General features: G+C 41.5%; 1 protein-coding gene across 3 annotated transcripts in view; it reads right to left on the bottom strand.

Moving 5' to 3' along the window:
• LOC124009166 (arf-GAP with GTPase, ANK repeat and PH domain-containing protein 3-like) overlaps positions 1 to 14,302 on the bottom strand; it is a 286,671-nt gene that overhangs the window by 15,756 nt on the left and 256,613 nt on the right. For all 3 annotated transcript variants that reach the window (XR_006834233.1, XM_046320712.1, XM_046320711.1), the window contains exons 14-16: positions 9,738 to 9,892; positions 8,930 to 9,020; positions 8,541 to 8,763 (exon numbers count right to left, since the gene is read on the bottom strand). Coding sequence is in view for 2 of the 3 variants with exons in the window: in XM_046320712.1 (XP_046176668.1) it covers positions 8,541 to 8,763; positions 8,930 to 9,020; positions 9,738 to 9,892 (469 nt within the window). In the remaining variant the exon portion in view is untranslated. The remainder of the gene's footprint in view (positions 1 to 8,540; positions 8,764 to 8,929; positions 9,021 to 9,737; positions 9,893 to 14,302) is intronic.

Raw genomic sequence — 14,302 nt, 5'->3', positions numbered from 1 at the left:
TAATCTAATAAATATGTTTCAGGGTGGAATTCTTTAGTCATTACCTTAAACATAAATTCCCCTATCAATTACTTGACGATCGTGCCACACCATAATGTTTACTGTTCTGTCTTGACTTATTCCATATTGTCTGCAGATTGAGCAAGATTTTAGTCTGATGTTTGGTGATGCAACATCTGCAAAGTTCCTTGAGAAGTGGCCTACTCTCTACAAGCAGAAAGTAATTGACCAAAGCCGTGGTTTCACACAGACAGGCAACCTGCAAAACCTGGTTCAATATGCTGAATCCACAAAAGGAGTGGAAAATGGTATGCTGGAATAAAATGATTACACTAATGGAAGGGAGCATTATTTCTGAACTGGAATGATGTAACTGTCATGACGTTGGCCTGGGTGATAGGTTTATGACCGTCATAAATATCTCTTCCCCCCTTTTCTCTTCTCAAACCTATTGAGGTTAAAAAAAAATAAACTTGGTTAACATTGAGATTCTGGGAACATCAGTAGGTGGGGGGAAATGAACTATATTCTGGTAATCTGAACAATTGAACATATGCTGTGGTACTTAATGAATATGATTTCAGTTCGGTTGTCATCTGAGACATTCTCATCAATGATAAGATGACGTAAACTCCACAGTGGAAAGTCTATACATCAGAGTTATCAGATTCACATGGAATTGTTGTTCAATTTAAATGTTTGAATATGAAATTATTTGTGATGGGATGAAATGTGATTTTAGCTTCTAAAATGTGAGATGTGGGTTGTCATAGGTTTGTGCTGCTCACTCAGTGGCCCACCCACGTGAAGAGACAGAGGTTGTAAACTTTTCACACCCCTCTTCCTTCCTATATAAGCTCTTGACTACAACATAACTTGCTGTTCCACGGATGTGAGGGTGACGATCCCATGTCAGAATGGTTCAGAAAAAAACTACAGAACGAAGCCAAAATCAGCATGAGCTTTGGTTGCGAATGGTATGAACTTTGAACTCTTATTCACTACAGAAGTACACCTCCTAGCCGTTGAGTTAGCGACCGCAGCTGCAAACGCAGGTTAGGAAGGAACAGACAGAGTATCCCATCTATCACACAACGACGTTACTAGAACTTATCCAATTGACCACCAGAGACATTCTTCAAAGGACAAAGGACTTGGTTTGGCAACACGGTCTTCCCTCTACCACCAACCTACTGAAGCGCAGCTCAGAGTGAATATTTATTGCAGTTTCCTTTTCCAAATGGGCGGTAATTTAGAATGCATAAGATACTGTATTTACAATAGCACAGCTTCACCTCTGTTCCAGTCTCCCGCTCTTTCACTCAAACCCCACCCCTTTTCCTTTGTGTAACAAGCTGTCATATCTGTTTCCGCCCGCCAGAGACTTTTCCTATGACAAAGAATTATCCTGGTATAATTAATTCTTTGTATATGTTATTCTGTGTGATTAGTTAGGTATTTTTAAATAAATCATTAAACCCAATATTTTATTGCTGATTCAACTTGTTAGCCAAGATTCTTGCAGATAACCAATAATTTACAACTTTCAGAGTATGAGACTGAAGTAAGATGATGATTAATGTTGACTGCTATGGATGTAAAATAATTACTCATCTTTAAGAGTTTATTCGGAAGATAACAGCTCTATAAATATTATTTTGTGGAGCCAGACTCTCTAGTTAACTACATGATTAGCTCAATCAGGTGATATTAATTACGGAGAAATTGTTTTATAGAATAGCATGTCATAGCAATTAATCCGGCATAGCCAAAGACACAACATAACTTTCAGTGAAAATGTGTACTCTCAGGATGGGACAGTGACATGTCATCCATTTTGGTCCTTGTCTACCTTCTGCCACAGTCACTTCATGGCCGCAAGAGACCAGCAAAAATCTCAGCCAGACACGCCAGTGACTACATTGTGAAGTTTATCTAGGTGAGGTTACAGTTGACTGTTTTGTTTCCATTCCTAATCATATTAACTATTTTTAAGATTAGGGACAAATCATGGTAAGATCATGTGTAGCTGTAATTTACATTTTCCCAAACTGTTTGCGAACAGCGACTCATTTTAATAGCGCACTAATGAAGTTCTTGTGTCACAGACTGGGACCAGCATCCAGGGGCATCTGGAGAGAATCTTTGAAAGCCTTCCACCCTATCTGCTTGCTTGTGGGGACCCAGAGGAGTGTGATTCACAAGCACGTCATTGTGATCGACAAACATGCAATACCTTGTAAGTCAGACATTATTGCCTGTTTTGATGAGCTTTTCAAAGCTCATTTTGTCTTCGGTACCTCATACAACCAGGATCTGGTAAATGTGTACAACTTCTTGCAAACCACACTTTATGAAATTGATGTTGATACCACTAAGGTTAAACTTAGGGTTGCAGAGTTGAGGTCTCAGATGCTGCATTGAGGTACTAAAAGTTTTGAAGTTGCAAATGGTTAAAACGCAGCATAGGAAATAACCTTTTTAATTTCACACAGAAACTTTTTCATATCATTCATCTAAAATGTTGTGTTTTGCTTGCAAAAGCCCCCAGGCAAATGCTAATTCCTTGACAAAACACCTGAAGTTGGTCCACGACTATTGTCCTGGAAAGACACTTAGTCTTAAATGCGGTCAAGCTGGTTGTTCACAAGTTTATGTCACTTTTTCTGGGTTCAGAAAGCATCTTTATAAAGCACATGAACCTTGTTCTGATCACGGTGAAGGCCCCTCTACAGCGGAATATGTAGCAGGAAGTCATTCTGATGACTTGCCATCAACAAGTCCCCCTTCTTCCATGGAAGAGAAAGCTGATTCTGTGAAGAAGTGTCTGTCTATACAGGAGCCTATTAAAAGGGACATTGAGAGCCTAATTGATCAGTGTTTTGAAAAAAATGAAAATCCTTTTGTTGTATTAAATTCTGAAAGTAAGAGAAGGCAGTATTTGACAGAAAAGTGGTGAAGGTTAGACCAGTTGAATATGTTCTTGGTACTAGATTTGATACCCAACATAATCAGACTACTGGAGGCTTTGATCATATTGTTGTTACTGATAAATGTGTTTACATCCCAATTTTGAGAACATTACAGTTTATTTACAAACACCCCAATATAAAGGAGATGATGCAGACGGATTCCAGTTCAAGAAAACTTTTGCGACTTGTTTATTTTTACCTTTATTTAACTAGGCAAGTCAGTTAAGAACAAATTCTTATTCTCAATGACGGCCTAGGAACAGTGGGTTAACTGCCTTGTTCTGGGCAGAACGACAGATTTTTACCTTGTCAGCTCGGGGATTCGATCTTGTAACCTTTTGGTTACTAGTCCAACGCTCTACAAACAGTATTTCTTGATGAACATTTTAATGCAGATAGAGTTGGGTGTACAACAGAAGGACCTTATGGAGTTGATGTTAAAGAGCTTTTCTGTCACAAAGCATTTGAGATACAGATGTCTTACAGTTGTGATGATTCAAGTTTGTTTATTGTCCCATACCGTTTCCTGTGATTCTAAACACTGCACAGTAAGCTCTTTAAAACCATGATGTATTGTATTGCAATATTTACTTTTTTATTTACTATTAATAAAGTGGGGACAGATGCCAACATTTAATTTCTGTCCACAATTGTATTTTATTATCATCAGTATTTTGATGTATTGCAAATGCCTTACATTTAAGAATAAAGTGCCTTGTTAAATACTGACTTCTGATTTATTGACGTTAAGTTTAGTTGTATAAATGCCACTTGACTGATAATATTAAATGATATATTGAGTGAATTGGCAGAGTTTTCATTTTAAGCAAAATAGAGTAAATTACGGTTTGTAGAGTTAAATATAAACACTGAATAGAGTAGAAATAACTCTGAAAATTGAACTCTGCAACAAGAGTAATTTTTACTCTATTTAGACTGGGACCAAATGTTATCTTTTGTAGAGTATAATTGTATTCAATTTCATAGCGTGTACATAGCCATAATATAACATTTGAAATGTCTCTCTTCTGAAAAATGTGGGAGTGTAATGTTTACTGTTAATGGTTGATTGTTTATTATCTATTCCACTTACTTTGACAATTTAAACATGTTTCCCATGCCAATAAATAAAGCCCTTTGAAATGAATTGAGAGAGAAAGATCGAGAAAGCTGGGGTAAGGGGACAGAAAGTGAGGAAAATAAAAGAGAGAAAAAACAAAATCACCCACAACGGACAGAAAGCAGGGCCCCAGAGCTTCAAAGGTTGCTAGGGGTGAGAGAACAACCCAGTAAATGTCAACAGTAAAACTCCTAAATAAGACTCCCTACAGTCAACAACAGGGGTGCAGCTTAGATGTTATCCTCAATCAGTGCATGACATCTTTTTTACTTCTTTTGAAACTCTCTCAAGGCCATCAGACTGCTAAACAGCCATCACTAGCACATCAGAGGCGGCTGCCTATAGACATAAATTAGAAGTCACTGACCACTTTTAGAAATAGATCACTAGCCACTATAATAATGTTTCCGTATCTATCATTATTCATCTCATATGTAAAAACTGGCCTCCACACTATTCTACAGTATCTTAGTCACTTTTAAATCGTGTTTACATCCTGCATCACCTATTTCATATGTATATGCTGTATTGCATTGTATACTACACCACTGACTGTTAAACAGCCAACTCCAGCACATCAGAGGCTGCTGCCTGTAGACATAGATTAGGAATCATTGGCCACTTTAAGGAAATGAAACACTAGCCACTTGAATAATGTCCTGTATCTGGCTTTACTCATCTCATATATGTGTAAACTGTACTCTGTACTATTCTACTGTATCTTAGTCACTTTAATTGTGTGTAAATATTGCATCACCCATTTCATATGTTTATACTGTATTCTATACTATGCCACTGTATCTTAGTCCAATGCTGCTCTGAGATATATGTATATTCTGAATCCATTCCTTACTTAGATTTACGTGTAATTTGGTTATATGTTGTGAAACCGTTAGACATTACTGCACTGTCGGAGATAGAAGCACAAGCATTTTGCTACACTCACTATAACATCTGCTAAACGTGTATGTGACCAATAACATTTGATTTGATTTGACTTGGGCAGGAGCTCACCGGAGCGGAGTACCAGCACCTCAAATTTTCTACTGCTCGAGTTCCTATTCCTCTTATAGAATATTCGCTCAAAAGTATTGCTCCTGAATCTAAATATAAACAGTAGTGGCACAGAAATGAGTACCGGCACCTATTTCAGTCTAAGTCAAACACTGTTCTCAATTAATAACAACTACATAAGAACCATGATCTAAAATCTAACTCTCTAGGATAAAACCCATACTTCTTCACTCATGCATATATAATGTTGGCTCAGAGATGATGGTTCTATAGTATGGTTCTAGAATGAAACTGCTGTTTTTTGGGGGTTGAGCAGTCTGGTTGAGTGGTTTGGCCAGTCGTTCTTTTGAGAGGCCAGTAGAGGAGCATCTGTTAGCCGTGGGCTAGCGGCAGGCAGGGCAGGATGAGTTGAATATATTGTGACATTAATGAGGTTGACACCGTCCCTATGATGGAGTGGCTGTGTTTTTGTGCCAGCGAAGACTAACACCCCTTAAACGCTCTCGCTGTTAACCCCTACTGCCCCTGTCCTCTCCAACAAAACTCTGGGACAACGACACGTACACCACACATGCACCTATTCACGCAAACACCATTGCTTGGCAAAATGATTCTCATTCAATCCAGCTCACACAAATGATTCTTCCTTGAAGCAGATGTATTGAGACAAAATGCCAAAGTGTATATCTGTTGTAGAAATAATACTTTATTATTTTATTTTATTTATATGGCATTTTGTAAGATTTTAAATAAATCGCTTGCTACAACAATCTACTTCAGTTGGCCCTATATTACCTTGCTGGTGCTGAAACACAGTGGCATGTTGGGTAATTAGTGGTGAATCGTCTCCCCGGCGGGAGGGGCTAATCAGTGACCTGTGGGTTTCATTTGGAGAGACAGCCGTGGCACCGTGCTGGACTGGATGGGAGACCCCCGCTCCGCTCATTCATTTGTCTAAATTAATTACCCCACCTCCACCAGAGCTCCTGGCAAGGCCAGCTATTCTAAAGCCTCTTTGGAGAGTTTGAGTGTGGCCGCTTGCCGGTTGATGCTCCCACACCCCTAACCTGTGAGTATCCGGACAGGCTCTGCGGTCTGGGAACTTTGGAGTTCCGGTGGGAAAGAGGATCATTATGGCTTAGCTTGATCCAAAAGAAGGCTAAACTACAGCCTCTCTGCAATCCACACTGGGGTCGTAATACTAAAAACAGCTGAGAACAAGGGATGAGAAAGAGTGATGCTGCATCCATTCTCCCAGACACTTGTGTCCGTTCGAGAAGGAGGGAGTTCAAATGAGTGCGCAGGTTTCGAGGGGTTAGTGATGTGATTCATTTGTATTACCACACAGCCCCTGCAGGCAGCATGTGGGAGCGGCAAATTATTTCTGAACCAAAGTGAAGGAGGAGGAGGGCTCGTCTCCTCTCTCTCTCCTCTCCTCTGGTCGTCAGAGCAGAGCTATTACCTGGCCATGGCCAAGGGCCCCGCATGGCGCTCCAACCTACAGAGGGGTGACAGTAAAGTGGCCAGCGCCGGTGAGGGATAGCCTTCCACATCCGTTCACGCTCCCGGACATCTTCCTCCCCAAATGAGACACAGGGGAGGAGGGGTGAGGGAGGTGTGTGTATGGTGGATTCCCTGTCTGTAAGTCTGTCTGCCTGCCTGCCTGCCTGTCTGCCTGTAAGTCTGTCTGCCTGTCTGCCTGCCTGCCTGTCTGTCTGTCTGCCTGTAAGTCTGTCTGTCTGTCTGCCTCTAAGTCTGTCTGTCTGTCTGTCTGCCTGCCTGCGTTCTCTCACGTGCATGCCAGACAATTAGAGGTGACGTGGAGATTATGCCGACCGGCAGACACTAATTAAAGGAACAACTCCCCTCCAATATGCTGACTGGAGAAAGATCCCAGCGCTGGGGATGTCATCATAATCTAGCGTATGTCATCATAATCTATTGATGTACACACACATCATTTATGGCATACAAATAAATACATTTTATTCATGAAATTATTGGGTGATACATTTAAACTACCTCTGAAAGCCATTGATGGCACTGGGGAAGTCTGATAAAAAAATACTAAATGTATTGGTCCTTCAAAAGATACAAACCAATACAAAAACCACCACAAAACTAGCCTACATGTTGATTAGTACTGACAAGTCTTGATATCTACATAAACCTGACTATAATGCAAATCTGTACATTCTACTTTCACATAAGAATTTCTAAAAAGCTAAACCAACCGTGTGGATGAACGGCTTTTAAGTAAAAATGTAAAAAGCTGAGGAGCGAGCCGGCAGAACTAGTGTTGCAGGAGACATTCAATCAGATGTGAGGCAGGTAGCTTCAGGTAGCCTAGTTACTGAGTCGTTTAAATTACGTGTCACTAATGTTTAGTAGGAGGTGGGGTGGGAACGCTACACCAGCTGCCTGGGTTCCATCACAAAGCTGCACCATGTCACCACGGTGACACAGTTAACATCAGAACCACTTCAAGTCCAAGGGAAGATGATGATGATGAGACCATAGAGATAGAACAATCTTGAAGTTTAATCTTAATGTTTAATCTCTATAGACGAGACAACAAAGTAAGATTTGTATGGTGGGGATCAGATTGGAGATAATATATTCATTCACCTTTTTGTCTCCTATATTTGCACAACAGATGCTTTGTGGTGATAGAGGAGCAGGGCTAAGGTAATGGAATCCTGAGAAAACAATTATTCCTCTTTTGTCCAGTTCTCTGCCAACAAATAGATATCGACATTTGAATAATCATTGATCAACGATTACCTATGAGATATTAAGAAATGATGTTTTCCTCTGACAATCAGTTGTTTAAAATGACTATTCAATGTCATCGACTCCAATACAATAAATGGTAACAATGAGACCAAAATATGAAAAACCAAGCCATTTAGCACTTGACTAGTATATCTTTACATCTTCTCTTAATGTAGGTCAGAAACAGTACAGACACTACAGACCACTCTTCTATAGTGGGACAGAGAGAGTGATGGCAGCCGGGCCCTGTGTGATGGATATGTGACAGGGCCCTGATGGGTCCTGGGGCTTGGCCCCTGGGGTGGGCTCTAACACCATAATGGGCTCCTTAATTACCTGCTCATCCACACACAGGGTCATTAGTCAGAGAGACATGCTGGGCCTCAACTGTCACCCAGAGACAAACAACCCTCATTGGGGAGAGAGAAGAGGGGACCAGACCTTGGTTTACTTGGTGCTGGTCAGAGGCATTTAGCAGGTATGTGCAAAGTGATGTCACACACACACACTTACCATTATTAATGTAGAGAGAGAGAGACATATGAGGGGTACTGACCAGTAAACCAAAAGACAGATGAATAGACCTGTAGACCGGTAGACAGACAGACAGTACAGACACAAAGAAACCCACACCAAACAGACAGATGTGGGGTACTGACCTGGTGCCGTCAGCGCCCACCTTGGTGTACCCCTCCAGGGCCCCCTCCCAGACACTGTTGGCCATGGTGTTGCCTATAGCCATCAGCACCATGCTGAGCTCCACAGGCCAGTCATCCAGGTCCAGAGACCTCACCCTCGACAGGTGGGTCCCCAGGTTCCTGTGGATCCCTGAGCACTCTATACAGATCAGAGCCCCCAGGTTCAGACTGGCCCAGTCAGGGTCTGGGAGAGGAGGAAGAGAAAAATAGAGACTTACAGCATTGTAAAACATCCAAGTCTGCTTATCATCTGTGCTCTCTTTGTCACGTAGTGTACAGTACCTGGCACTTAACGTCTTGGGAATCATTGACATATAGCTCTGATGATGTTGACAAGGTACTGTACTCACTGGCTGTATCACAGTCCACACAGAAGCTGTTCCCTCTCACGTTCCTTATGGACTGAATGGATGCCGCGTCACTTTGGCTGCCTAACCGGGACTGTAGGAGAGCAGAGGTGAGTGAGAGGTGAGAAGGAGGTAAGCAAGAGGTAATCTGTGAGAGGCATCATGACTTTACAGTGAGAGAATAGAGGAGACAGGATTTCAGAAAGATACACATCACAAACAACAGAAGGGAAAAGAGGAGGGAGGACTGGAGGCTTTGAATGAAAGACAGGGAGGCAAAAAGAGTGAGAAAGAGAGGGGGGTAGAGAGAGAGAGGGGGTAGAGAGCGAGAGGGGGTAGAGAGAGAGGGGGGGTAGAGGGAGAGAGAGAGGGGGGTAGAGAGGGAGAGAGAGAGGGGGTAGAGAGGGAGAGAGAGAGGGGGTAGAGAGGGAGAGAGGGGGGGTAGAGAGGGAGAGAGAGAGCACAGACAAAGTATTATATGAAAATGAGTCAGTGTTGCGTTGCGATTCCTCCCCTGTGTTCTGACACAGGCCGTGTTCCCATCTCTATGGTCTGTCAGCTGTAATAAGAGCTCCCCACACTGCACTGCACCTGTCTGACACACAGCCCAACACATGGCAGCTCAGAGAGAGGGGGGGGTGACGGGGGAGAGAGAGGAGAAGAACCGAGAGAGAATTTTGCATTCACACATCCTGATTAGCAACCAGAGTCTTTCCTGGTCAAGTAACGTGTTCGTGGAAAACCCTTGGGTCTAAATGAATCATGACCGGACAGACCCACTGTCTCCTTCTTCACTGTCTCTCATGCCCACCTTGTTCTTCATGCTCTCACAGGACTGCAGGCTGGCAAAAATCTGGCTCTCAATGGCTGTGACCCACAGCTCTCTCTCCTCAAACGTAGATGCTTCGAAGTACCACATCTGGCCTGTCAGAGACACAATGGTGAACTCAAACGACTCCTCCGACTCTGGAAAACAAAACCATCACACGGACATGGTGAAATATGGCCATTTAAAATCAATGACAGAGGAAATTCAATTAAAATGACTTTCATTATCGAAACAGCTTGGCTATTGTTGGACAATGGTATAATATTTATTCTGTAATTGATCGTTTGCCGTCCAGAAAAACTGCCTAATAATAAATGCCATTTAGCTGACACTTTTATCCAAGCAACTTATTGTAGTGATACTCACTGGAACCAGTATCAGGGCACCCTTACAGTAGCTACTCGATACTGATTGTGTACACTTGAAAATCATAGCCATCACTATGAATTCAAAACAACAGACTCCAACACAGTTTATTCAAAATAGCCCTTTTGTATTCATTCTACTGGTCTATTTCTATTCCCGATTTCCATCCATCTATTTTTCTGTTGTTTAAATTGTCAATAAGAAACAGTTTCCTCTTTACTCCGATTAGGCCTTACAACATTTAAAAATGGCTGCAGGTATTGTAATTCATTTGTAATACATTTCATGGAAATGTCACCTGTCATCTGCCTGGGCAAGGGCTTTGAAAAACATATGCTATAACACATGTCATAATGCCTCCTCCATTCACAAGTAATTCATTAAGATGATGATGATAATACAGTAGAAACGGACTGATGTAAATCTTCTAGTCCTCGGCACATGCTCGATCTCATAGACAAATGATTTGTAATTACCCAATTAGGGCCAAGCAAATATAGCAGGCTCATTTGCATAAAGCATGTTTCCCTGCCTCCAGTTGGAGATTAGAGAGGAGACTAGTCACAATGTGAATGGGCTCCAAGACATCTCTCATCAGCCTCCTCTTTGCACACCCAGATTTGATGTACTAAATGGAGGCAAACCAGTCTAGTATAAACAGGTCAGAATTTAGGAACATGTGATTCCATGCCAGGTAAAAGCAGAGGTTGTGTGTGCTGGGGTTGGGAGGGACACAATACTGAGCTTTTATTTTGTAGGCACTGGACATTTAGAGGTTGGGGGGGCGTGTACTCATTGGTCCCTCGGTCTATACAGAACCTGATTTAGCTGATTTGGATTGGAGTGTGGAGACTAAATCAATCCCAATTCTCTAGCGGAGGGTCTCCTCTTCAGGGGGAAAACTATAATCCAATTAGCTCGACACCAACTTCAATTACCTGATTTAGTTTGAGACATCAACTACATGTCACAGAATCAATAAATACCTCAGAGTGTCTTATTTAAACGTAGAGGTAGGGAAAATGTATGTTTAGAAGTCTGGGTTGGGTCATGTTAAAAAGACACTCACTGGTGTAGTCTAACATCATAGGAGGTATATAGTTGTTTTATTGAAATATTTTGTGTTAAAAGGTCTGATTCACCTATCAAGAATAACTTGTTAAGAAAACAGAACAAATGGCTAAAAGTTTATAATTTAATAAAGAAATTCAGTCATTTTTGATGCATGAAGCCTTTATGTAATGAATGGGTCCTTTCTTCTCTTCAAATGTCCCATCATTTTCCATCTAGAAAAAAAAACATGGCATTTAGATATGCAGCCTAGTTTTCCTCAGAGTCCAATGATGTTACACTTCTGCATTCAGCTTCTAAAAACCTGAACAAAGCTAATTATTTCGTTGACTGGCCAGGCAATAAATTGGAGGCATTAAAAACACTTTCATTATGGAGATTAAAAAAGCAATGAATGGCTGATTTTTTAAACTGATGAGGATACTTGGGAAAACAAATCTAGCTCTTCATGCGTGGAACAGACCAGTACAGGCAAGAGATGAGCACTTAAAAGGCCAAACAAGCTGACAAAAACATTGACCAAACCAGATACTAGAATAGGCAAAGCATCAGTTCTAATAATTATATATCTATGGTAACGTCATAGTATCAGAGTGACAACATTAGTATCATAATATGCTGATAGAGTTTGTTGATAATGCTTTTTAATGCAGGATCTGTCACAGCCTCACTGGAGAGGTAATTCCATTCTGTGAAAAGTCAAAGTCATTCTGTGCCATGTTAGCACAACGATTAAGGTCAAAATGTCCTCCTCCAAGACAATTTATACCAGGAGTGAACAATACAATGAGGTATTATTGTTGCTATTTCAAAGCCATCTGCTACCATGATGATGACTAAGACAGCTAGTGCTCCGGATGTTACCCAATGGGTACATTTAGCCCACAGCAAACAGAAGAACGCATGTGGGGATTCAAGCACACATTAACACCTGCAATTAGCATTAACCCTGTGATCTGATCATATAATTGATCCAGCAGCTACACAATCAACAAGTCTTTTCCAATTAGATGTGTACAGAGACAGGGCAGTGGGTGGACATGGAGCAACATAAGCTAAACCCAAGAGGAGGGAACTACTGCTACTGTGGAGAATCAGGAGGTAGATATATGTTAATTAAGGTAATCATCATAACACAAAAAATAAATGAGAGCCTAATGGCTGTGGTGTGAAGCGAGATGAGAGGAGGCATCTTCTTCTACAATGTCTGTCCTCCTGTCCACAATTTACCATGCATCATAAAACTGTTAGTTAGAGGGCTTTTAAGTTCATGGTTCATCAGCCTGGATGCCTTTAAACAATAACAATGACATAAAATGTATAAATAATATAAACTGCAGATTTGGTCAATTAAGAGACACTAATTGGTATCGTTAGATATTTTGAAACAATGAGATCAGGCCTCTGAGCATAGATATTTAGAGATCATTGGTCCACGTTTGATGCCGTCTCTACTCCTAATGACTGCCCCTCCACTCCACAGCAGATGGTCCACTGGGAGAAGTGGGGAACGGTGGACCAGATTAGCACCACTGGGGTTTGGGCTGAGTCCAGCTGAGCTGTCACCGGAAGGCAGGGCCAGGGAGGGACACATCTATTCTGACTCACACTACCTCACTCTTGAAAGATTGATTCATCGACCGTCTCAGCAAGGCCTAAAGGTGTGAGTGCACGTGTGTGCATCATCATCAAAATTGATGGACAGCTGGTGCGGCATGACATCCAAGGTATTTTTTTGTATGCATGATGGTATGTACAGTATGATGTGTTGTGTAGGTCGCATGCAAAAGGCGGTCAGTTAAAGAAGTGCTCTCCGTTCCTGTGAATTAACCAGCAGTTGGGACGTGCAGGTCAAGGCGGTGCCATCTGTAAATGTCACAGGCACTGCTTGCTCATTTTACACATCATTAAAGCCATTATTCCTAACCTGTATCAGAGCAATCAGGAGCAGGGCATTACTGAGACACACACGGGCCCCGGGGGAACCGCACCACACCAAAACTCAGAGAGGGAGAGAGGAGGAGAGAATACACGCTCTCCATCTCTCTGACACAAACACAGAAGCGCATAGATAGACACACATGCACGCACAAGAACAACAGGGGCACGCACTCTCACACACACAAACTACAACAACCTAACAAAGACGCACAAAACCAACACTCGAGCCACAACCTAATAGCAAAACTACACGGCATGTGAAAAAAATGGTCAATTACACAATGTATCTGTGGACAGTGTGTAGTGTATAGAGCCGCCCATATGAGAATCTTGTAATTCCCTTTTCTCCAACGTGTGTTGGATGGTGTTTGGGAAGCTGAGGAGCGGAGGAGCCATTACCGTAGCTCCTCTGGGCTCCAGGGACAGCTTTGGGAAATGAGACACGGTACAGACCAGGGAGGGAGTCAGTGACAAAAAAAAGTATTTAGATAAACATCCACCATTAGCATAGGGTTGTTAAACCTCCATTTCCTAATCCTCTGCTGGACTCCAGAGGATATTAACCCTCAACATACTGAGTTGGAGGTAGAAATCCAGGACACTCCATTTAGTTTGATACACAATAAAATCAGCAAAAAGAGAAATGTCCTCTCACTGTCAACCACGTTTATTTTCAGCAAACTTAACATATATAAATATTTGTATGAACATAACAACATTCAACAGACAAACTGAACAAGTTCCACAGACAAGTGACTAACATAAATGGAATAATGTGCCCTGAGCAAAGGGGGGGTCAAAATCAAAAGTAACAGTGGCCAGGAACAGGAATATTTAGACTTATGGATGCCACGCGTTAGATAAAATACGGAACGGTCAACCATTTATTTGGGAAGTACACTGGGCGCACCATTTTGTTTGATTGAGTTCATCAATATCATACATTTTACTACAACGGTATAATTAGGCATATTGTGTTTCATGCAAATGTACAAGACCAGAGAAGTTGGTGATTATTTTGGAACACATTTTCAAGACATCTTTGTCCACGTATTTCACTGAGAGAATAAACGTCTTGTTTTCGAGATGATAGTTTCCGGAGTCGGCCATATTAATGACCTAAGGCTCATATTTCTGCGTGTTTTCATGTTATAACTAAATCTATGATT

The sequence above is a fragment of the Oncorhynchus gorbuscha genome, linkage group LG22, assembly GCF_021184085.1.
Source record: "Oncorhynchus gorbuscha isolate QuinsamMale2020 ecotype Even-year linkage group LG22, OgorEven_v1.0, whole genome shotgun sequence".
In the NCBI taxonomy this organism is placed as follows: Eukaryota; Metazoa; Chordata; class Actinopteri; order Salmoniformes; family Salmonidae; genus Oncorhynchus; species Oncorhynchus gorbuscha.
Note: the sequence above shows the minus strand (reverse complement) of the source record. Positions and strands in the feature narration are given on the sequence as shown.